Source organism: Centroberyx affinis, unplaced genomic scaffold, assembly GCF_046629955.1.
Source record: "Centroberyx affinis isolate AG114_WGS23_722 - 3 ecotype Tasmania unplaced genomic scaffold, CSIRO-AGI_Caff_v1 ptg002220l_1, whole genome shotgun sequence".
Classification (NCBI taxonomy): Eukaryota; Metazoa; Chordata; class Actinopteri; order Beryciformes; family Berycidae; genus Centroberyx; species Centroberyx affinis.
In genome coordinates, this window is record NW_027280520.1 from 44468 (window position 1) to 69932 (window position 25465).

The window sequence follows — 25465 nt, forward strand, 5'->3', positions numbered from 1 at the left end:
GTCACAGGAGCACATGTGTGGTTGCATAATGAGAGAGCGAGAGAGAGAGATGGAGAGAGAGGAAACACTGACCTCAATATAGAGAAAGCGTGTGTGAGAGTGTGTGGAGAACGGCAGGGATCTCTCCTCACCATGGTTACGCTCTGGCCAAAAATGGGGCTTACCAAACAGGTGACTGGCTGGCCTTTAGCTAGGGCTGGCAAGCTGCCAAGCACAAGTCCAAGGGAGAGAGAGAACAGGGAAACAGAGAGCATACGCGGGAGGAGGAGCAATGAGGCTGAGGTAAACAAGAGGATGGGGAGTGACGCGGTTTCTCCCAACCACCCTTGACAGTCCCTCCCCCCGTCCCACCCCCATGCAGGGTGGAGAAGTGACCCTGGTCTTGTGACAGGGGTGCTGACCTCTCTCCAGGAGCTGCAGGTCAGAAGGGAAGGCTGTCTCGGCGTCTGTCAACGCGGTGAAACGCAGGTCCCCGACATGGAGCACAGCGGACAGCAACGTAAACATTGAGTCCACTTCCTAGCAGAGAGAGAGAAAGACAGTGAAAGACAGAGAGAGAAAGAGGATGAGAATGTTTACTATTAGAAATTGGAGATGAGAAAATTCTTTGTGTAATGAAAAACCTGTATTTTCAATGCCAAGTTACATTACACCTCCATGTATAGAAAATCTTTCATTATTCTGGAACCAAGCCAAACCACTGATAATGGATTGCAAAATGTCAAAAATGCATGGACGTCATTTAGAAAATCCAATGCCTTTTTCCTCAAATCAGAAGTTGATTCCTTGAAGATAGGGTTTTTTTTGTAACAAATGTTACGTGAGCATTCCTTATCCTTTCCTCTTTTCAACTCTCTCCATTAACTCAACCCTCATCCCTCCATTCCTACAGATAACACACATCTCTCTCCCTCTCTCCCACTCTCCCTTCCTCCTCCTCTTCCTTTCCTCTCTGTCCTTGAGTAGAGGACGCTTAATGGAATCCCCCATTACCCATTACACAGACCCACTGAATCTTTGGGAGGGGGATGTTTGAGTGTGTGTGTGTCTGTGTGTGTGTCTGCACGTGCACACTCTGAGGGCAGGATATTGGAGCTGATATCTGGGAGATAAACACATGCATTAGTCTCTGTCTGACACTCTATACATAGAGAGAGTCCCCCCCGCTCAGGGAGGAGAAGAAAGGGAGCGAGGGAGAGAAAAGGAGCGATAGGGAGCGTTAATGACGATTGACCTTTGGGTCTGGGCTGGGAGTCGTCCCCTGATGAGAAGCTTAGACAGAGACCAATGGGTGGTCTATCACTTCCACACCCCCCTCTCCTCCCCTCCCCTCCTTCTTTCCCTCTCTTGTCCAGTGGACACTCGTGCCCTCTGATAATACTTGTATCTATCGGCCGTATCTCTATCCTCTCAGGAAGTGCTAGAGAAGAGAGAGACACCTCCCTCCCCTCTCCCCCTCCCCCTCGCCTGCGTGTATTGACTGCTTCTGGATTAAAAGGTGAGATGGTGGTCACTCACTGCTCACTCACTGCTGACTGGGAATCTAAGAATAGAAACCGATAATGTGCTGGGAACACGCTTGCACTGTACATACGAGGCGCAGTACAGGACGGGCTGTACTATGCTGTCGCGCACGGCGTATGCACGCAATGCCACGCACCCTAAATCAGCCCCGTCGTCCTTTGCATTCGCTCACACTTCACATAATGGCTCAGTGCGTCTTAGGATGCATAATTCAAAGACTAAGAGATTGTTACAGTTAGGTGTTAAGTGTTTTGTATCTGGAGGCGTATATCTGCGTAGCTGGGCCTGTGTATAGCGTAACAGGTAGGAGTATTAACACTGTCGGGGATAGGGGTTCGATTCCCACTGGGGCCACTGGGTAGGCATTCCCTGTACTGTAAGGAAATGGTTGGGTCCAGGCAGCTCCAGAGGGTTTCAAAATGAGTAATAGTTTAATTTAATTTAATTATAATTCACTAGGAATTATCCCAATTAGAAAATGTATAAGAATGACTATTTTAATCACAGGTTTCCCTCTTACTACTATTATCTCCACACATACAGTGGGAACATTTAATCAATTCAATAATGAGTCAATACCTACAAAAATCTTCCCATATAGGGCTCTCTGGGACAGATCTTATCAAATGGTCTCATTTGTCTCTATCTGGGGGTCTGTGACATGAAACCACCTGAGAACCCCTGCTGTAAGGCAGCTTGGAACAAACAGGTTCACCAGAAACTCTATGCTGTGCCATTCAGTACCTGCTTGTTGAAGCCCAGGGCTCGCAGGGCTTGTTTGAGGGCAGTGAGGCGCTCCCTGCTCTGGGTAGAGGCTGTAGCCACTGGAGGATTTTCCCCAGGAAGTCCTCCACTCAGATACCTGGAGCAAAGACAGAGAAACTGGGACTACAGAACGATACTTCAACCGCAAAAACGCATGAAATTAAATAGAGGACTAGGGGAATCCTGGTCCTATGATCAGAGTAAATAGACAGGTCCACCTGTTCAAAATATGTAGCCATGTGCTCAGCAGGAATTTATGTGCATTTCCTTGGATGAGAGAGACGCAAAGCCTAAAGATTTATGAGGTGCTTTTATGCAGAGTGACATACAGCCACAGTCACATTCGTCCACTAGAATGAAAATGAGATTGTGATGAGGAAGTGGTAAGAGAGCAATTTGGGGGAGAGGGGAAAGGGAGGACGGGGGTTTAAATCAGGGGAACTGGATCACGCACACCTAGCAGTGAGACAGGGGGCAATGATGGGTTAGTATCCTGCCAGAGTGACTAGCGTGCTTCTCAGGCTCCAAAACAGCCCAATTCAGGTCAGCGGTTATCCATCCGCGTACAAAGGATTGTTGATGCAACAGTAACACGCAGTCACACTGTCACTTTACAAGTAAGAGCACGCACGAGCAGGAATGTGCAAACACCGCCACTCACAAACACACAGACAGAAAAAACAGACACAAGCATAGAAATGCTCATCCATATACACACAAGTGTGAACACGTATAGCAACTATACTTTCTCATGCTGATTGTGTAAAATCACTGGGGTTAAAAAGGCATGATGTAACTGAGTGAATATTTGAAAACATAGGCTATGTTTGGGTTTAAAAAAGGGGGGTTCGACTTAAATAAGCCGCTCTATTCTCCACTGGGACTTATTTAGCCTATTTCTTACAACATTAGCTAGACAAACATAGGATCTCTCTGTGTTAACAGAAATGAGGTTTATTGCTGTTTATTGCTTGAGGTCTAGAGTAGTGAAGAATGATGGGGTTGAAATATATGAGGAGGATATCAAAAATGTACATACAATACATGATCGATGACCTGGGTTGAATTGTATAGATTTTTGTGAGCTAGTTAGGCTAATTGAGGTCTAAACTGTGCATGTACTGCATGTGAATCAGTGTTTCTTCCAGAATGTTTTCCTGGTGAGGTAGAAAGACCTCTGTAATGATGTGTGAAAATGTGACTGTCAAACTCTCCACTGGAACCCATGCAGCTCCTATGGGCCAGGTCACCCACCACCACCCATAGTCTACAGCTCACCAGTAATTTATTGAACTATCAATATGCTCACTGCAGCCGTGAGCCACGTACCTATGAGCCAGGACATTGTTGAGGTAAAGTGCGCTCTTCTCCTCAGGCGACAGGCCCTCAGCCATCAGATAGAAGATGTTGAAGCTGTGTTGGTGATGAGGCAGGTGGACAAGACGAGACTTCTCCAGCATGTAGGTGTACACACGGGCTTTAACAGCAAATATGTTATGCATTTCAATGTCAGCAGCATGTTAGTAACATTTCACCAACACTGACTATAGCTGCCAATACATACAGTACAATGCAATACACAATACAGCCACTGTTCACTGATAGTCTAATTCGTTGGGGTAAAATGAGGTGAGCATCAGTGGAGCTGTTAAAATGGAGCACAAGTAGACAAACTGTGATAATACACAGATGGAGTCTTAGTGCCCCCTGCTGGTGATACGGTGATATAAACCTGATCATTTCACACGTGTTCTCATGGAAAACAACATCCTATTAGTCAAGAAATTCTAGTATTGCACCTCCAATGGCTCATTTATCATCATATCAAATTTTCAGTGATCCAGATACAGTGTTTCCTAATTACAAGAAACATGAATCATACACCTTCTCTAGTTTAATATTGATTTTTGTACAGACCACACATGCTCAGTTCACATGATAACACTTGAAATATTTTGTTTAATCACATATACAGGAATAATCATATGTGGGATAGAAAGATCTATAGAAACATCCCAAATATTGTAAAACCTAAGCCAGGAAGCCAGGATATGGACTATTTTCCAGAATTAATTGCACTGAAAGCAGCTCTTGATCCTATTCCTATCTTCAACCCACATTTCATATATGGATTTTAGAACAACAAAACAAAAGAAAAAAACAAAACAAAACTGTATGAAAATGCAAGTGTTATTATCAAACAACCAGTCCAGGTCCAGTGCTACAGTGAGGAAAAATGTGTGTTACCTCTGAGCAGTGTCCTCCTCTTCTCACAGTACTGCATGGTGAGCAGCTTGATGAAGCGGCTGGAGTTGTTGTTCCTTGGGGTCTTGGCATGACCAAAGGCCTCCAGAATACAGTTCACCTGAATATCACATACAAAATGATGGAAATTATATTAAATGTGCCACTTAATATTTAGAATGACTTTTACCACAGGTGTACCTTGCTTTTCCAAAACAATGACAGTCTCAAATAAAAAGATAGCTTTTAAAGAAACAGGAACCAAAGCCCTTCTCACAAGATCATGGTTGTCCTGTTCATGGTTCTCTAGAAATGTCTCTGTGTTTTGTCCCATATAAAATTAGTGGCAATAAAAAATGAATCTACTAGTATACCCAAGAAATGGGTGCAATAGGAGTCCTGCTATCATTCCAACTCTCTCCACTAGATGTCAACATGCCTCCGTTATCTTAGTACTCCACATTATTCCTGTCCCGGAGTGATCAGAGAGCGAGCTGACCCAGATATTGACTACATAACGATGACTTCATCAGAACACAGCACTTCTACTCCCAGGCTACACACTCTGCTCTGTTACCCAACTGGAAGACTGGGGAGAGAGCCAGCGAATCATCTGTCAAGCACCGCAGAGCCAGTCATATTCCAAACAGCTGGGAATAGGGAATACAACAAGATCAGGATCAATGATTTCAGTGCTTCAACTTAAATGCCAGCTACTTTTTTCTTCCTCTCTTGAGTAGAGTACAAAGGAGGATACAAAATTCTCATGCACCTTGCTAAAGCCTGATTTTTTTTTTCTTTCATAAAGAGCTGTAGGTTATGTGGTTCTTTACAGTAATTGCTGGTCGTTACCTATTCTCTCAAAATGTTTCATGATTGTAGCGTCTCATCGTTCACCGGTAAATGAGCTATGGATGAGTTATGGATATTTCTTGAGCATGCACCCCCCTCTAAGAATAACACTCAAACCATTTCTCTGCAAATGGTTCTGGAATTGGCATCATACAGAAAGGGTCACCTATCTGGAATATATACCGATACAAACAAACACAATGTCCGAATGCTGAAATGATGTCTCAGACCAATGAAAAGCTATCAAGCACAGAAGAAAAGACTGCTAGCCTGTACCGAGCGAGGGCCCCATACTGTGGCGTGCTAATCCATATATCTATTCTCTCCCCCACCACAGCAACACAGAAGAACAGTAGGAGACATTCACAGAGCTAAGAACCCTGCTTGTCTACATTGTCTGCTATTGGATTTATTTGATCACAGAGACGACAGGGGGAAGGAGCAATAAACACAAGCAGGGGGGGAAAGGAAGTAAGCTGCTGTCAGTGCCTTGCCTTGAAGAACAAACAGAACATTCACAAGCTTGTTGATGAGGACTTTGATGGTGGGAAGGCATGGAGTTTAAAATAAAGCAATAGAGCAGATGACTTTGTTTTTTTTAAGATTCTTTTTTTTTTTGGGCATTTTTGCCTTTATTACGTAGCTCAGAGTAAAGAGACAGGAGACACTTGTGAGAGACAACGGGGTGACATATGAAAAAGGTCCCAAGCCAGATTTGAACGCAGGACATTGCGGTTACACGGCATGCGCCCACCAACCGAGCCATCAGGCCCCACCGGATGACTTGAATTGTAAATGATCTTGTCTGATATATTCAGGGGAGACGGTCCAGACTTACGTGTTTCATTCTGGGTTCCAGAGCAAAGCCTTTGGGGCTGGAGCGGGCGGTAAGGTGTCTCACTATGTGCTTGCAGGCCTCTGTTTTCCCAGAACCACTCTCACCACTAGATAGAGACACAGAGAGGGAGTTAGTATATACTATAATAATAATATATGTATTTCTCAGTTAATGCTGTATATTAGCTGAGTAATACATGTTAACATATGTGCAGATTTTCATCAATTTCTGTTTCTTTTATAATCATTATTTTTAGTTATTATTTTTTAGTTTTTACTGTTCTTTTTATCTTGCTTTCAGCAAAACATCAAATGAACTGAGAGAGAAAGGAGAGACGAGAAAAAGGAGAGAGTAACAAAAATACAATAGAAAGGCTGTTGTTGGGTGGAGCTTAACATCAAGAGTAAAAAGCAAATGTAATGAAATAATTAAATGTTTGTGTGCCTGCATGTGCATCACCTTCCCCTGTATGTATCTCAGAAGAGTGGGTGTGAGGTGTTAGTCATGAGGGTGTTTCCTACATCTGTCACCTCAGTCACACGCCTCCACCCACCTGACATCACCCCCTTAGGGACTCCCTCCCTTTAAACCCACCATCTATTCCTTCTTCCTACTAACACATAACATCGCTCCATCCACCACCACTTTCCATACACTGTTACTGCCACAACTTATCTGGCACCGGAGGCCTGTTTCTAATTTGGCATCTAGTGGATATGGGACTTGACATAAGGTACCTCTACAGTACATGCTCTGACACACACCGACATGCAGAGAGTTGAGACCAGCAGAGTAACACCCAGCAGATGGCTTCAGAAGGTCATAAGCCCTTACTAATGACCGCAATGTACTGTGGTGCGCTGTTTGTGTGTGTATGTGTGTTTTATATTTCCTACTAACAACTCCATTGAGTGCAAAGTCCAAAGGCCTTTCCCTCTCTTTTCATTTACCAGTTTTTATTAGATTTCAAGGGCATTTTGTTAGTGCACTAGCCTCCGGGGATCATGGCCACTGATTGCCTGTAAACGTGCAGGAGTGTGTGTATGTGCGTGCACGCGTATGTACGCGTGTGTGTGTGTCTGTCAGACAGAGGAAAGAGAGAGTGACAGAGAGCATGTAAGTGAAAGAGAAAGAATGAGAGAAAAATAAAGAAGAAAGAGTGTCATACAGAGCAAGAAAGAATAAAAAGAGAAAAACGAGGGAAAGAGAAAGAGACGGAAGTGTGATAGTGAGTGAGAGAAAAAGAAAAAGAGAAAGAGTGTGTGTGAGAACGTACATTGTCCTTGAGGGAGCTGAACATTTTGACTGCCTCCAGCCCATTGGAGCACAGAGGCGTGGTATGTAATGCCGAAGCTGTGTGCATGCTTGTGTGTATGTGTATGTGTGTGTGTGTGTGTGTGTGTGTGTGTGTGTGCGGGTGATGGATAGCCTGCGGCCAGGGTGCATTAACTCTCTGCCAGATTGGTTGCAACTCAGCGGGAATGTCGCTGGAAAGCCGGAACGGGATTTAATTGCAATCAGGGAGCTGCCTCTGTCCAGCCGAGGACAAAGAGCAGGACGCTGCAACGCTCCCAGAGCACATCCATCTCCCTGTGAGCGTTGAACAGGTCTAGAGCCCAGCTCAGGCTGAGCGCTATTAATCTCTCAGGGAGTGTTTAACAGGCCTGTGGGAGGAGGGCGTGGACAAACCAGGTGGCTTGCCTAACTCTGGCATTCACATTTACTGAATTACTCCACTCTGTTGACATTTTGTTCTGCAATACTGAGGCACAGAGTTCAGAGTTTGTGTGTGGATGTGTGTGTGGGTCTGTGTGTGTCTGGGGTGGAGGGGCGGGGCACTTGGGTGTACCTGAGGATGAAACATTGCGGGCGTCTCTCCTGCAGCATCATGTGGTAAGCTCTCTCTGCCGAGGAGAAGATGTGGGGGGGCAGAGAGGAGCACAGACGACCTGTGGAGCTCAGGTACAACTGGCTGACCTGAGAGAGCGAGAGAGAGAGCAAGAGAGTGAAAGAGCAAGAGAGAGAGAGAGAGAGAGAGAGAGCAAGAGAGCGAGAGAGCGAGAGAGAGTTGACAACATTGGATTACAACCTTATGTAACATGGACACAAACCTGAGCCGGGAGTGCAAAGGATGGAGTTTCGGCTACAAAGTGAAACCACACTGGGTATACCATTGCATACCTTGCATACCTGTGTGAGCATGTGTCCAGCTCACTAACAAGGTGTGGTTTACCACTCACTACAACAAAGAAATCCAACCCAGAGTGACTAAGAGATCGATTAGGTGTTAATTGGAACCTGTCAAGCTTTGTGTCCATCTGTTTAAACACACACACACACACACACACACACACACACACACGTCAAAACATAACCCTAAGAAATCTAACTCAAAGTGGCTAGTTTATTTTTAAATAACAACCCAGAAGCCAGTCCATTTGCCATGGTTTAATTCCATGCCATTGGTGCCATTGTAACATAAAATATAACAAGCATCCCTCTGCCTTAACCTTTGCAACCAGTCCAGCAGATGTGTGCCAGTACTGGGTTTGTGGAGATGGAAGAGCCAAAGAGGAGGGGGAGAGGGTGGGAGTGTGGACCCCAGACCAGAGGGGGTGACAGACGGCCAACAGATCACACATGTTGTGACATATGTCCTTCTCACTCTGGCTCCTCCCTGATCCTCCACACACTCTCTCAGATGGGTACTGATGCCTGGAGTAAATCCAGCCACAGGCAGGAATGGGACAGCCAGAGGGGGCTTGGCTTCCCTCTGTCATGGCAGTGGGAGACGTCTCCTCCTAGCCGGCCAACCCCTCCTGGGCCCACATGGGCAAACCTTCAGCTGGCATTAAGGCACTGGGCTGTGTGACAGACACATTGTCACCTCCTATTTCTTTACACAGTGCACACAGCGTGATTGAGCTCCTTTGATGTTAGCTATAATAGGGACTGAGGACATGTATGAAGGGATATCCACCATCTGAAAAAAAAAGTGACGCCTAGTGATACTCTCACTAAATGACGGGTATCACAACACTGAAAAAAATTATGGTGATTTTTGAAGGATAGGAAGTAACTGCAGACAGGCTCCTCTAAATTTTAGAGATATTAAATAATGAACTTCAGGTAATGATTTTATTTTATTTCATTTTTTTTAACCCAAAATGGATATATAGTGCATTTTTTAAATGAATTATTCATATACAGCAAAGTGGTGAGGTAGATACTTTGTGTTTGTATAAAACTGTTTGTGTGTGAGAGGGAGAGAGTGTTTTTGTGTGTGTGTGTGTGTGTGTGTGTGTGTGTAGGTGTGTGTGTGCGTGTGTGTGTGTGTGTGTGTGTATTCCAGCTAGCTAAACTGGATCCCTCTCTTCCCTGGCTGGTGCAGAGTCAGCCTTATGCTGTGTATCACTGACAGGAAGACTCTACATTATTTATCAACCACATCAAGGTCCATTTCATCCATTCATGCCCTGCTAATTATACAGCTAACCTGCCTCTCATGTAGTATAATTTTGCATGTACACAGTACATAGCGAATACAATGCCAAAACATACTTTGAAGCAACGACCTGAAAACCGTATTCAAATTCAACATTCGAAAAGATAAACTTGCTTACCAAAGTGGAGTAGATGGGTAGCTCTTTGTTTGGATTGACGAGCAGAAGGATGTGTCCAATATAGGTCTACAAAAGAGGGAAAAACACACCTGAATTATTCACGCCTTGAACACTGTTATTTCTTTCAGCACTGAGACCAAGACATAAATCAAATACTGTTAAAGGTTTATCTTTTGGGTATGAGGGTGCTGAGCCCAGCTTCATCTAACTGCATTGACATTGGAGTCATACTGAAGGAGGAATGAGGAGGGCTGGGCCATAATTAACTAGTGATTGCCAAGGGCGACCACTAAGTCTACCATCTCCAGAGAAGAAGACCAAGGACAAATGTTGACCTGAAGACAGCAGTTTTTTCCCCACTCTCTCCTCAACATCAATATCACTATTATCATAAGGGTATGCTAATGAAATGGCAGAGAAAGGTCAGGGGAGGACATCCGATGATAACCTGACTAATAACCTTTTTTCCAATAAAAGCAACAAATCTGCACTCCCACATAGTGTACACACAGACCCTGAGGCCATTTAGATAATATCCACCAACCCCCAGTGTCTGACCCTTTCAGCTGAACTGCTAACCCTCTCACACAGCGTCCCGGAGGCTGTTTGAAAGCTAACACTGCGTCCCCTGAGAGAGCGCTGGCAGTGCTAACATTCTCCAACATGCTGCTCTGTCCTCAGGACCTGGCTCAAGGTTAATGTCTTGAACAACTTCCCATTGCCTGTAGACGCTGAGCGAAAATCAGTTTCATCGTCTGTGTCTTTAACTCTAAAACTGTGAGCCACTTCGCCACTGAGTCTGCCGTTTTATCCTGTGGTATGGTTGCCAATCGTCCAGCCATCATCAATGCTTTCTGACTCTCATATCCTTCCCCAGTTCCTTGCTGCTCTCTCCTCGGGGGTTTGGCGGTGCAGTGGTCCTTCTATGCTGGCAGAAGGAAGCAGACCACTCATCAAAGCCCCGTCCCTGACCACCCTGCTGGGAACATATGGACCATTCACTGCCTTTGTCCTCCCCCTACTACTGTCCCTCTCTTTCTCCACATCTTTCTGCTTTCCTCACCTCTTTCTCATACTGTCCTGTATTATGCCTCAGTATGGTCAGGTACATTATCGTTAGCTTTAGAAATAAGACGGTTCAATGGTATGCCAGAGGAGGACACACTCTCTTTGCTTCTTGAAATTGAAAATGAAATTGATTTTATAACCTTTTATTTGGTGAGCTGAAAGGTGTGCTGTGTAATTTGTTTTTGTTAGATGATCATTGAATTCTTGAAATAGGTTTTTGAAAAGGTGGATTCCATGTGGCAAACTTCATCTCTGATGCCAAGGCAAAATAGCAATGTACGTTGTTTGATTTTCATGATACCTGACTGTTTAGGAATATGATGTTATACACAAAATGCAACATAGTGTATGGCTGTGTCCTGTAAGCCTATGTAGGCCAAGCACCTCCAGTCTATGACACATAAATCAAATCAGATCAAGCCTCCTCCTAAGCTCCCACCATCACCTTACTTGCTTTGTCCTCTCCCTCCTCCACGTCTTGCTCATCATTCCCCCTCTCCATCTGGACCGTACCTTCCTCGGTATCCAGCCCTCATTATTGTGGGTTTTAATCGTATCTCTTTTTTCATCCACTTCACTTCCCTTTCTTGTCATCCCCTTGTCCCCCCTCATCTCCATCCCCTGCTGTGGCTAACCGTACTGCCTGTCGCCCATCTGGGCTTCCATAATAATAGACTATTAGAGCCTCTCTACAGAGAAGAGAAAGCACTGGGTAGCTCAACATTGATCTGGTTCCAGTCTTCTTAGAGCTCAGTCCCCATGGAGAGGTATAGACCAGGCTGCAGATTTAGAGGAAAGGAGCAAATAAAAAGAATTTAAAACTGGCCAATCATTGGAGATGAAGGCATTTTACTCCTGAATATAGTTATGGATTTTTCTTTCCCATCGATCAAAATGGTATTGATTTAGCAATTTAGGGAAATTTTCACCAGCGTTCGGCATGTAAGTGACTGAGCAAGTATGTGTGTTTGTGTGCATGTGTGCATGTGTGTGTGTGTGTGTGTGTGTGTGGGTGTGTGGGAGAATTCACTCTCCTTCCTGACCTGGCCAACAGTCTCCTGGGCTCATGCCCTGGGCTCATATTGTGGCTCCTGGCCCAGAACAAAGCACCAAGAGTGGGGGAATGATCTTAGAATGAGGTACCATGCCAAAAATAGTCGGCAACACTGACTTAACTACTTGCACAAAAAATAACTACTAGCCACCAACTGTTGGCTGCAACAGAAATCACAGATATATAATCTTCATCATAGTCTACAGAGGAGGAGGTATGTGCGGTGTGTTGTGTGTGATGTGTGTGTGAGAAAGAGAGTATGTGTATGTTGGAGGGAATTCCTCTGCTGAGCTCAGTTGACTCTCATGGGTATAAAGTATGTGTGATGTGATCCCAACATCACACCCCAATTCCCAGACCATAAACAACACTATGAGTAAACAAGCAGAGTGACCCAGATATGCCTGAGAGAGAATGTGTGTTTGTGTTTGCATTTCTCTGTGTGTTCTAATGCATGTTTAATGTTGAGTGGGATTCTCTATCTTTGTGTACGACGTGGCTGTATATTGAAGCGGTGCGGGGGGGATAGGGGGGTCCTACGTAGATCTGGTCGTTGCCGAAGCGCTTCTGCATCTCGTAGAGCAGGCTGCTGTCGGTCAGCTCGCTGAGGGATGCCAGGTCGTCATTGGGTGCCGGGGGCATCAGCTTCACCTGCAGGATGAGAGTTAGAACTGAGAATATTGAACACTCCTGCGGAAAGATCTGCAACTGTGGCCCAGTGAGTATTTTACGTAATAAAAGTGGATGCTTATGTTATGAGAGAGTTAAATTTAGAACTAGTCTGGAACAGTGGCATCCAATCATGTGCCATCAGCCAGGAGTCTGCAGGCTTTCACTCCAACTAAACACTTCACCAGCTGATTTCTCTATTTGGAAAGACCACTGATCTAGTACATTTTGCTGCTACCAAGTACATCCTTGATTGCTCCTATCATCGCATTACAAATTCCAAATAGAAACTCTGACATCTGTGAAATCTGTCTTTTTTTGTGTAACCCACTTGTTTATCTGTGAAGTGCGTTCTTTGTGCTGTGGGTATTATAGACAGAGGAGTTACCTGTTCCAGTTTGCTGGCTCCAGAGCTGAAGGGCCCATCCAGGCCGTTGTCCTGGGAGGGTTGTCGGCTCAGTGCCCCACCTGCATCTCGGAACATGGCACATTTCTCCAGCAGACTGTCCCGCTTAGAGATGGGGAGACCCAGGGGGTTCCTATACGGTCGGTGGGGGGAGGCAAGGAGTCGGGAAAGAGGTGAGATGGAGGGTGAAGTGAATAGACAAGGAAAGTGGAATGAGGTAATGCGATTTACAAGCTCTCAGTGGAGTAACCATAAGACAATAGCTGAGAAACTCTACACTCACAGGTTCTTGACAGGGGTGTTGAGGTCGTGCGATCCCCCATCGTAGCGCTGGTCTGTGGAGGGCAGAGGAGCGGAGGGGTCCTTCAGTCTCTGGAGCCAGCTTTCTTCTGCCTTCAGCAGCATGTCAACTATGGGCTCTGAAGCAGCAATGTCTGGTGACATGACACACAAGATGGGGCCAATCAGACCAATGAAATTAACAGAGCACCAAATCTTCAAAATGTTATTATATATCTCCCAATTTCTCCTCAAATTTTGAAGCTCAAAAATGTATTCACTAATCATGTGTTTCTGGCAACATTTGAAGGACAAAATTCCATCTGTAATCCTATTGATATAATTGACAATTGAGCATTGCATTGCATTAGATCTCTTGAAAGTGAGTGTTCCCAATTCTTCATCTAAAGTCTATTCTAGACTTCTCTAAAAATCTATTCTTATCTAAGCCACGGTCTTTACAAGCTCTCTGTAACATATCAGTATCATAGCAGAAACAAAAAAAGAAGAAATATATGAGTGAGTTGATTCCTAGAGCCTGAGGTATCAGTCAAGCTCCAACACACATGGCAGGTACCAAAGCATTTAGGGGGTTTGGGAGGCATTAATGTTCTTAAAAATGATTTTACACTGTGAAGTCTCTGCAGATTCCCACCTTTATCTCTGTGAGGTGTAAAAATATTGATTAGAAGACAGTCAAAGGGCAATACTGTTGTTAGCTACAGAGCATAATACTCTAAGCCTCTGAACTCTCAAACACAGCCAGATACAACCCTCTGTTCTCCCTTCTATTGCCCCTGTCAGCCCCCCTCAAAATCTGTATGGATGAGCTGCGCCCGGCAGAATGTGAACCCCACTGTGGATCGATCCAACTGTACTTAAGAGACACAGGGAGTTAAGACCCCCCCTGTCTGTAATGAGGTCTAACAGGGCACAGGGGAGGGGAATGGCTTTATCCTGTCTTTTATTTCTATGTGACCGACAACCCCCCAGACTCCCATCTCTCTCTCTCTCTCTCTGCTTCTCTCCTCATGCGCCTGTTGAAGGGGGGGTTCTAAGTGAAAAAGAGGGGGATTGTCCCAGTCTCTAGGTGGAGTCTCAGTCTTCCCTGAGTTAAACCTACTTCCTAGAATGGGCTATTGATTAGTGAGGTAGTCAAGAGGTGTGATCAAGCCATGGGAGCGGATGCTTGGGAGAGGCAGCCACCATATCCTACTCCACAGTGGAGAGGCTGGAGGGAGCAGGCAAAGCCCTTCTATGAAACCTTTAATCGCTACCAGACGAGAGACAGTGCTTAGAGTTGCGATGATCATGCAGCGCTTATTTAGCATTCAACAGGAGTCTTCCACACTACACTGGTTGCAGGGGAGGCTTTGTCATGGTTTGGTTTTCGAATTGTGTTGCTAAAATACCAACTATTTGAAAGGCTTTATTCCAATACACAGCATATCCATTATGGAAAGATTTCGCTCCTTCAATTCACTAGTTAATACTTCAAAAGCACAGAGGAGTATATCCTCAAAAACAGAACTGTTCTATAAGCCACTGTCTTAAGGTGACCCATAATTACAATAATACAGCATAATGTGCTTTGCTATCATACTAATAATACTTTTATAAGAGCAGGTATAATTTTATCACATGGTGGATATATAATTTTGCAGATAATCTCATCTATTTATTTATCTCTTTACTGAACTGGCCAGTCAAAAACAGGAACCTCTGGTATATAGGCACACATACACCCAACCCACCACAAGTAATGAATCAGGGGCGCATTGTGTTAACTCAGACATGCTCTAGTGGTCTTGTATGCTTCCTGAAATGAAGAAACAATAATGCTCTTGGCTAATGATATTCTACCTTCATGCCCATTAGGAAATTAATCACATCAGCCCCTTATGATTATCGCTAACACCCCAAATTTAATCTGTGCACATGTGCAGGTATGTGTGCACCGGCATGTGTAAGGTGTTAGTGTTATTTTTCATTAATTAATGAGTTTCCTCTCAGGAGGCTAAAGCTCACAGATACACACAGATGTGCACAGACAGACTCACCAGAGCCAGTGGTCATGAATGAGCCTTATTCACTGTGTATTGTGAGTGTGTGTGTGCGTATGTGTATGTGGGTGTGTGTTTGTGAGTGTTTGTGTGTGTGTGTGTATTTCATATTATCACAGCGATTATTGATGCAGTTGAAAAAGCTCAGCTGAGCAAGTCAAAATCCATTTTTCTGCTTCATTACCACATGCTTGGTGTGCGTGTGTGTGTGTGTGTGTGTGTGTGTGTGTGTGTGTGTGTGTGTGTGTATGCATGTGTGCATGCGTGTGTGAATGCCTAAATGTGTTACCTGAGGGTTTGTCCTGGTTGCAGTTCAAGAGAGTAGGGTTTGCTCGGTGCCTCAGGAGCTGGCTAACGATGCTTGTCTGCAGAAAGAGATGGGAAAAACACACACACCCATTTTCATTAGATCCTAGAAAAATCCAAACATATCTAGGTCACTCTAAAACAGCACTAGCCATTTCCTATAAACTAAAGATTCTCAAACCATCAATACAAAGAACAATCATTTTTTCCCATTGGTGGTGGGGGAAGAAAGCCTTTCACGGCAGATTTCAAATGCTTTTTGAACATCAGCAGATATAGGTCATAGGAGACGTTATTCCGATATTTATTGCTAGAATGCGCATGTGGATAAGATGTACAGTGACACAGTGACACAGAGGCAGACTTTAAGCTCAAAGCAGCAGGTACATACAGTGTATGTGACAGATGATAGGTCTACAGGGCTGCTATTGCTGACAGGAGAGGTTCTTTAATGACCAGCCTAGCTATCCTCCATCACGTCACAGTGGAGGACCCCCGTCGATGTCTATCCTCATTATGGCACACAATGTCATGTGATGGCTGTCATCTATGTATATTGTACCGCAAATGAATTCATCCTCGGTTTTTCCCATTGATCTCCCCCGTCCCACAGGCTCTCATTCTCTGAATTCTCTGACTAGTGCTCCTTTCCTTCTCATTACCCCTTCATCTTCTACTCTACACCCTCTTTCCCACCTCTCTCTTTGTCTCTATCAGGGAGTAATGCCTGTGTCGCGTATGATCTGAGAGGTGCGATGCACTATGTGATCTGTGAAGGCTGACGTGTGTGATGCTGAGTGTGTGTGATGTGTTGAAGTATCTGGAGTGTGACTGAGTTTGTTGATAAGGAAAAAGGATCTTCCACACTGCTTGGTGAGGTAAGACAGAAGGCACGACCCAGAAACCGCCTTAGCAGCTCAATAAATGCGAAGGCCTGCTTTCCAGATGCCCAAAATTAAAGTGAGATCAATATGAGTGAGAACTGTGCACAACAATCTACCCAACCACAACAAACCATCCCGGGAAACTAAAACTATCACCTCACACTGTTTTCTGTGAGTTTTCAGACTGCTAAATTCAGCTGAGATGCAATACCTCTAGCCAATATCCAACAGTCTAGCAAACTAATCCTCCTGCAAAGTCTAGCAGTAAGGAAGAATGTCATTTATGACTTAGTCCAAATGTTTTCTCTTCAAAGTTTTAGATGTAGGACTTATTGGGTGGTAAAGACTGTGGTATTTGCCTGCAAGCAACGCTAACTGTCCAGTCCTTCTGAAGCTGAATATCAACTGAACAAAATCCATGTCATCATTACTGATTCCTAATAGTCTGCTGCATCAAAGTGGCTCCAGTAAAAATATTTATTGACATGTATAAATAAACACCAGACTCTTTCGTGAGAGTCTGAGCTCAAAGAGATCAAACAGCTTTGGAGGAATGTATGTTAGCAGAGCTTCTTTGTAGTGGAGTAATGAGGGCATCTTCTACAGTACAGAAGAGAGTGACTCAGCACATTCAGCTAACTGGCTCTGGTCCACGCCAGCAGCTGTTAGACTATAGTGAAAAGCATGTCCACCGGCCACACACACAGTCAGTCGCACTCTCACCCTATAAATACTCACTAACACGTCACTAGCGCTACAAGCTATGAACCCTTGGATGGGTCAAAGTTCACATGAGGACCAGCGAAAGGTCGCCAGTCAGCAAAGAGGCAGTAAGAAGTAGATTTGATCCCCGTTTTATTGCTGCGACATAAAAAGGGTTTTATTTTCCAAAGTATGGTCAGGACCCAAATGTGGGTCACCATAATAATACTGAATGAACCTCCAAATTATTCTTAGGATTAACATTAAAGTGCTTTTTGTTTGGTAAATTTAAATTTCATATGAGGCTGCTGGTTGCTATGTTGTCATAGCCTTCACAAGTACCTTCAATTTAAAATGGACTGAATTAAACTGAGCAGTTTTATAGTTTAAGACCCTGTCATTTCTGTTAGAAAATCCTACACAAAAATATGCAAAATTCATCCCCCAAGAGAAGAAAATTTGAAAAGCACTAGCTCAGGCCAAGGGAGCTTCAGGGCAGGGTCTAACTCGCCAGAGGATTGAGAAAGGGAAGTTTAATTAGCTATAGTAATAGGGTCGTACATGTTCTTAAAGGGTCAGTCTATTACGTATTCTGTGAAACACTAGCCTTACTCTAGGTTTAATGTACCAGTTAGTGTTACAGTTACCCAGCCAGTGTTTCCAGGCAACAGTGGGCTTCTGCCTCGTGACAGTAAAACCTCTCATTATTGGGACCAGTGATTTACATGGTTACATACAAAGACACGATTTGAGCCCATAATGCCCGGTGTTACTGACATGTGATTGTCAGGCTGGCGTGAGGGAGTGGTGAGAGGGAGTCAGTGGTAAGAAAGGCTGTGCCTCAGTGTCTAGTTGGTATGCAGGCAGCAAAGCACTGGCACCTCTGAAGTAAGCAGGGAGTAAAGTGTTGAGGGCTGAGGTGATTTAGCACTGCAGAGGAAACCTAATCGATTCGCCACTCCTCTGCTCTGCCACTCTTAAGTCAGGTGCACTTACACATACCACACACACATACACGTATGCATAGGCATTGCTTATGCAGAAAGTCTGAAACACAGAGAAAGAAAGAGAGACACAGAGCAAGAAGGCTGACATTCCATTTAGAAGATTCCTGTCCAGAGGATTTTTACATGCAGACCTGTGTGTGTGTGTGTGCGCAAGATTGTATGCTAGCATGTGTGTGTGTTAGCATACACATTTATTCTTAAGTCAGAGGGTGGCAGCCAACAATAATTGGATGAAGGAATCAAGGAAGAAACAGCAGACTTGGGAAGAATCATGGTAAGAATGAAACAGAGAGAGGTTGAAAGGTAACCGAGAGGAAGAGAGAATTTTTAAAACACAGTCTAGTGGAAAAAAAAAGCATGGCCTCAAGGAGGATGAACCCAAGAAGTAAAGAGCCATTCTAAACACTGTATGAATAAATTCTCTTCGTCAGCAGTCAAGCACAGAGCCCCAGAAATGTAATTAAATATCTGGTTGGGTCAGCAAGATTTTAACGTGATCACTTCCCTTCCTTCATAGCTGGACCCCTCCCACCCCAGCAGACCCCATCGCTCCTCGCCCCAACTCAGCCCCATCTGGAAATCAATCTCCTCTCCTCTAAGAGAGACCATTAAACTGCTAATCTAAAATGCAGTAATGAATGCATATGCAGTGCTGCTCCGTGGCAGCACTTTGATTCTGTCTAATCAATAGGCCCAAAAAGGGCAGTTTATCAGAAAGTGGGGAGGGTAGTTGGAGGCCAGTCCCTTAGGATAACAATCCTCCTATCAATAGTCTCCTCACTATTTCAACAACTTTCATTAATGGCTGAAATCACATTGGATCAATGCAGCTAGATGGTCTGGGATTAGTCGACTACTTAATTAATGTCAACAATTTGACTGTTGTGCGGTTGTGCAGTGACAGTTACCTGTCCATATTTGGCAGCCAGGTGCAGAGGGGTCCAAAAGCTGTTGTCAGAGGGCTGGGGGTCCGCCCCACTCTCCAGCAACACACACACCACCTCTCTGTAGCCACTGGCACACGCTATGTGGAGCTAGAGAGAGAGAGAGAGAGAGAGAGAGAGAGAGACAGAGAGAGAGAGAGAGAGAGAAGAGAGAAGAAGAGAGCAAAGCAAGAGTAAAGATGACAAAAAAGAGAAAGGCTGTTATTAGGGGGGAACAGAGTTTAAGGAGAGAGAGAATGAGACTGGAATAGAGGGGGAGAGAACAGAGACAACACACAAACACACACACACACACACAGAGTAGTATGATAGTAAAGATGCTGTGCCTTACGTACCAGAGTGACCCCATCACCATTGGGCTGGTTGAGGCTTCCCCCGGTGGCTATCAGCTGCCTGACGTCAGACAGCATGGTGCTGGGCCTCTGAGTCCTCATGGTGTGCATGGAGGACACATCCACACCTAGAGAACACACACAGGCACACGGTGAGTGCTGTGCACACACAACAGCTGACACAGTGTCCTGCTGAAACCTTCCATCTCCGATTCAACTGTTCTGGAATTAAGACAAACTGGTTAATATATTGATTATCGTAATAATAGTTGAGAGGGCACTATGCAGTATGAGTAACGGCTAAGTACATCGCTCCTGCACACTTTCCACTTCAAAATTTCTTGACAGGATTTGGTTGGTGTTCAGTATGGTGTATGCTGATAGTGGCTGAGCAGCATGACTAGGCCATATCACTCAGCGCGCACAATGTCAGTGTTGAATTACAGAAAAATTTGGGAATGTGATTTCAGCAGCACATTGACTATGTGTACAGCACCCACAGTGAAAACTCCTACAGCCCGATGTATAATGACATGTGGCCATGGGAAAGCGTCCCATGCTTATAACCTAAGTCTAGAAGATCAATGCATGGCCACCAGCCATCTTAATACTGACGATGTCTCTGTACAAATTCAGAGAGTTATTCAATATACATACAGCGCCCCCTGTCTCTGACCTGAACGATCCCAGGTTGTCTCCTGGGCCGACACAGGTGGAGAGAGGTCTACACAGCCAGTCTATCCTGCACTATGAAGATCAATGCTCTGCTCTGTACTCACATATACACAGTGGACATGAGTCTTGGTTGCTGTAACGACATGGATTGATTATAGATCAATCTATGTTTCACTCTGATAAGCTGTAGGGCGCTAACTAATGGGACTTTTCCAAATAGATTGGTTGGATCAGCTAATCAATGAGTTTGTCTTTGCAAACAAATGAGAGCCTCGGGGTTTGTAGCTATGTCAGACATGCCCATAGGTGCATTACCCTGGCAGAAGGGAGTCCTTGTTGTCTGTGGTGCCGAAACCAGTAACAATCCTGTATTATATAAAACATGATTGACTTGGCAAGCTAGAGGAGTTAGTTTCTGTATTTGGGGTAGTAAAGTGCCACAAGGGAAAGAAAAATTCTCCAGTAACACAACCTTTTCTTTATCTCTCTCTCTCTCTCTCGCTTTCTCTCTCTCCCTCTCCAAAAAGGGAGCGATGTAGAGACACATGGACAGTCTGTCTTTTCCCCGCAACCACACAGACTTGATGGGGATGAGAGCATGTCGCCATGTTGCTATAGCAACAGAGACCCAGTGAGACTATGCGAGTAAAGAGTGTGTTTCATGGTGGCACAGCTCAGTGTGACAGGGGTATCAGGGGAGCTGGAGGAAGGCAGGAGGGGAGAGATCACCGTGGGGGCTGGCAGGGGGAAGCAAAGAATAGTCTTACAATTTCAATGGCTGGTGGGTTGGAGAGTGTGTGTGTGTGTGTGTGTGTGTGTGCATGTATGTGCATGCGTGTGTGTGTGTGTGTGTGTGTGTGTGTGTGTGTGTGTTATGGGGTGGTCTGAGCTGTGATAAGCTAGCTGTCAGCAGTCAGAAGCTTGCATCTGTCATGTGATCCTGTGTAGGCTCATGTGTGGCCAATGACAGATGGATAAGAGAAGGCCCTCCATCATTGTCTATATCTGTCTCTGTCTAGCTTTGTCATCACCATTCCCCTTTCTCTCTCTGTCTCTCTGTGTTGCTCTCTCTCACACTCTTGTTCTCTCTCCCTCTGTCACATTCTGTCACTCTCTCTTTGTATATCTATCTTTTTCTCTCTCTCTTTCTCACATCTCCTGTCCTTTCTCTCTCTTTCATTCGCTGTTTCTGTGCTGACCTTCTCCTTTCTCTGCGGGAGTGTGGCACCCCAATCCAGTGCACTATTGTTCAGCCTGCAGGTGTACTTCACCTTCATGCACACACACACACTCACACACACACACAGATGCCTCACTGGGCGAGTGATGATCACAGCTCTTTTGGATATGAAACTGGGTCAGAATGATTAGGTAATAGAAACAACAATTACATGAGTAATCTTGTTTAGCATACACTGGTATCTCACAGCTCTAACAGCCTCATACTCTAATGGTTAAACTCAACAGGGACAGAATGTGTAAAAAACGGTATATGTGTTTGAATACATTGAACACATTGAGACCACTTGCTCATTGGCAGAGTGAGGCTAGCAGTTAGGTTGATGGTGGCTAAGCTGGGTGGGTGGGATGGATGAGAGTCAGTGGAACTCTCCACACTGATGATATATTATCTCTGTCTAATGCTGCTTATGTGATAAGGATCGAGAAAGGGAAAGACAGGACAAGAGCAGGACAAGGGACGGATAGCAGAACTCCTGGACTTGCCTGGAATGGATTGGACTGGACTAGCCTGGGCTGAAATGAGTCGGGCTGAACTGGAGTGCACTACAACAAAATGAAATTGAATGCTATGGGATGAGTTGACCTGTACTAGATAGAACAAAGTTGCCATGGCCTGGACTCTACTTTTTAATAAGATAAGATAAGATAAATCAGATATTTTCCCTGAACCAGAATAAGATTGCTAACCATCCATAGCACAATTTCCTATAATTATGCACCCCCCCCCCCCCCCCCCAGGCTCCCCCTCATGATGTAACTGCATGTGGACATGACTTATTAAATGTTCACTGTCATATTCTCACATTATCCCAATATCTCCTAAATGGGGCAAATGGAAAATGTGCTTTCACTCATTTAGCGTAATTTTTCTCCCTCTGGAAGGGCTGTGATAATATGTAAATGAGCAGCACATTTCACTGAGGCACAGTTAATTGAGTTTATGGAGAATGGAATGTAAAATGTCAAACTCAACTCTCTCTCTCTTTCTCTCTCTCTCTGCCATGTAAGTTCCCTTTCAGCCTTTTCAGGAGCCTCTCAAACGAAATCAACAAAAAAAACAAAGAGTTACTATGACCTAACTCATCCCATCCTAACCCAACCCTACCCAAATGAGAGGTGTGCTGCTTTACCGTTTTCCTCCAGGTGTTTTCGGAGGATGTAGCTGGTCTCAGTTCCCTCGGAGGCGTAGTCGAGAGGAATGTTCCCATTGACATCCTGCAGCAGGACGTTAACCCCGGCCTTCCAGACGCACGGCAAAGAAAGCAGAGGAGACACAAACAAATTGAGTTTTAGCCAGGGCCATTCATCAGACTGGAATCGATGATAAAGTGGGCCCAATTATCAGTGCCTCCCAGCAGCGTATACCTGAGTAGAACCATGGAGACATTAACAGACAATAGAGTGAATTAAAGAACTCATTAAATAACGGCCTACGGGGGGCACTGTAGAATGAGGGTGTCGGTGAATGTGACCTGGGGATCATCGGGGTGAGCGCGTGTGCGTGTGTGTGTGTGTGACAAGATTAATGTGTGTTTACTCACCAAGGACCCTGCCACAGCAGTCTCCTGTTATGGTGTGAGATAACATGGGAGACCTTCCCCCAGGCTCTTTTAATGACTTTTACTCTGACAACAGCACAGTAGCTGGTCACAATATGGTTATGATTGATTGCTTCTCTTCGCAGGAACTCCACTGCAGTCAGTATTTGTAAGAACCCTGCAATGCTTCACCAGCAGAGCAGAAATGTACACAAGCTCTGGGAAATATATCTCATTTACCTATGTGTTGCCTTTGTCCCTTTCATTTTATCAGCCCTCCTTTAGGCTTAGGTGCTAAAAGTAACACACATCCTTTCAAGTGGCGAATGTCAACATCCAACCATAAATCGCCGCCTGTTGTTTGACTAAACCATAAAAGACAAGCCGGTGTAACGATCGTAGCTGGACCAGGTCTGATAACGGGGACAGGGGACTTTAAGTGAGGATCCTTATTGAATATTTACAGCTAATAGAATTCTAACGACCCAGTTGCGGTGCGCCAAGGAGATTTATGGCCTAGTCTTCAGGCAGACAGAGAGAGGGAAGAGGCGGGGAGAGCGAGAAATGGGAGGAAGAAGGCTGAAAACTGCGAGAGAGAGAGAGCCAGCTGACATAGCAGCATGAAAAACATGGCGCTCTGAAAACTAATCAGCAAAACCACAAGGACACTGAGGCTAAAACCTTACAACTTATAAATTAGACAATTGCATTTTTTTTGGTCAATTCAGCAAAATGTTTTGCAGATATTTAGAGGAAACATCTTTCATCCTTCAATGGCAAGCAATTAAAGTGTGATAAAGACAGAACAATGCTGTCATTTCCAATTATCAGAGAAGCTGTCTGGGTGAGGTTTGCAGTTTTGGTCAAACATTGTACTGTGGGGTTTAGTGTGCACCCATCTGTGTTGTCTATTGGGAGCTGTTGTCACTCACTTTTCAGGGTTAGTTAGGGGTTAATAAAGGAGATTAATTAACACTAACTATCAGCTGCTGCTTTGTGACTATTCATGAGAAAACAAAACCCTTATCACGAGGAGGAGAGCTTGAAGACTAAGAGATACATAAAGAGATGATGGGTGACTCACCAGCAGACAGAGATAGTGCCTCTTTCTATCCCCCCACCCCCAACTTAAAACGGCCAAATGTAATGGTCCTATGTACCCTAGACCTGAGCTTGGCCCCCAGACAGTAATCAACTTACCCATAAATCTGATAGCCACTCTCAGTGCATTTCTGTTAATATTTGTGTGGGTGTGTTTGAGCGTGCACATGTGTGTGTGTATACTGTGTAGTGGATAGTAAGGGGGTGTGCTAACCCAGACAAGGTCCAGTAAAAGTCAATAGGAGTCTGGCTGGATGAAGTTATCAGCTGACAGACAGATATCCTGCTGTGCCTCACCACTGACTAGCCTTCACTTAGCTGTCACATACCAAAACAGTGGTAAAATCCTTGAAATAAAGAGTCATGCACAGGTAATTAGTGCTCGTAAAACTGTATTGTAAAAATGTGAAATATAAAGAAAGTCAAATTTAAAATTCTACAGAATAAGATGGGCCTGATAGTTGCTGTAGTGAAATAGATAGGTATGTTATTTACCCCAGAGGGAATTCAATTGTCAGGGTAGAAACAAACCTGAGGCACAGTAAACTACATAAAAAACACTGTAAAAAAAAGTTAATAAAAGATAGAAAATGCTATACTTTCCCTCTGAGTGAAGTAATAGCCACCTTACATTTAAAGCATTTACAAGTATATGATGTATGATTGCTGTTATGGCACAGATCTCAAAGACCAAGAGACACAGATTACGGCACAGAAAGCATGATGTGTTAGCGTGGGCCATCGATCAAGAGACATTAATCATGTGTCTGAGTGCACGTGATAAACGCTGACAGATATAAACGAGTTGACGCCCGCCGGCAGCCACGCACGCTGCGAGGGGTTAACAAGCCGACCTCTGACCCCGACACACTCCCCACCACAATATGATGAATCTGCCTCGGTCGTCCTGGCGACAGCAATCTGTTAACACCACCCTGCCTGCGGTTCATAATAGGTGTTGTTGGGCGCAGTGACCTCTGAGGAATCAATAACAACAACGACGACCAGGAGACGTGTGAGGAAGGTTTTCCCTAAGGCGGTCACCACTGGGCTGGAGCACTCTGGAGGGGAGAGCTGTCACAGCACAGCGGACTTCTTCCCAAAGCTAGATGAATGAGCTTAGAAGAGGGTTCCCACACGTTTTCCATTTCAAGAATCTATACTCTTGTATTCAGAGATAGTCATTATTTCAGTCCCAAGCCTCTGGAGCCACATGTGTGCCTAAGGTTCAAATCATCCCAAAGCTTTCTCTGCTAAGTCTCACCTACTTTGTCTCCCTTGCTGCTTTGTCATTGTCTAAATAGAATAAGAACAAAATACTACAATATACTGGCCAACTAATACTAATA

General features: G+C 44.6%; 1 protein-coding gene across 1 annotated transcript in view; it reads right to left on the reverse strand.

Moving 5' to 3' along the window:
• The window catches only part of myo16 (myosin XVI), an 85315-nt gene that overhangs the window by 35847 nt on the left and 24003 nt on the right, over nucleotides 1-25465 (reverse strand). Inside the window, exons 5-18 of the mRNA XM_071532598.1 lie at nucleotides 22608-22716; nucleotides 19564-19688; nucleotides 19193-19318; nucleotides 15675-15750; nucleotides 13327-13477; nucleotides 13026-13176; nucleotides 12509-12619; nucleotides 9847-9912; nucleotides 8073-8200; nucleotides 6224-6329; nucleotides 4537-4654; nucleotides 3619-3766; nucleotides 2269-2386; nucleotides 402-519 (exon numbers count right to left, since the gene is read on the reverse strand). Of these exons, the coding sequence (XP_071388699.1) occupies nucleotides 402-519; nucleotides 2269-2386; nucleotides 3619-3766; nucleotides 4537-4654; nucleotides 6224-6329; nucleotides 8073-8200; nucleotides 9847-9912; nucleotides 12509-12619; nucleotides 13026-13176; nucleotides 13327-13477; nucleotides 15675-15750; nucleotides 19193-19318; nucleotides 19564-19688; nucleotides 22608-22716 (1651 nt within the window). The remainder of the gene's footprint in view (nucleotides 1-401; nucleotides 520-2268; nucleotides 2387-3618; nucleotides 3767-4536; nucleotides 4655-6223; nucleotides 6330-8072; nucleotides 8201-9846; nucleotides 9913-12508; nucleotides 12620-13025; nucleotides 13177-13326; nucleotides 13478-15674; nucleotides 15751-19192; nucleotides 19319-19563; nucleotides 19689-22607; nucleotides 22717-25465) is intronic.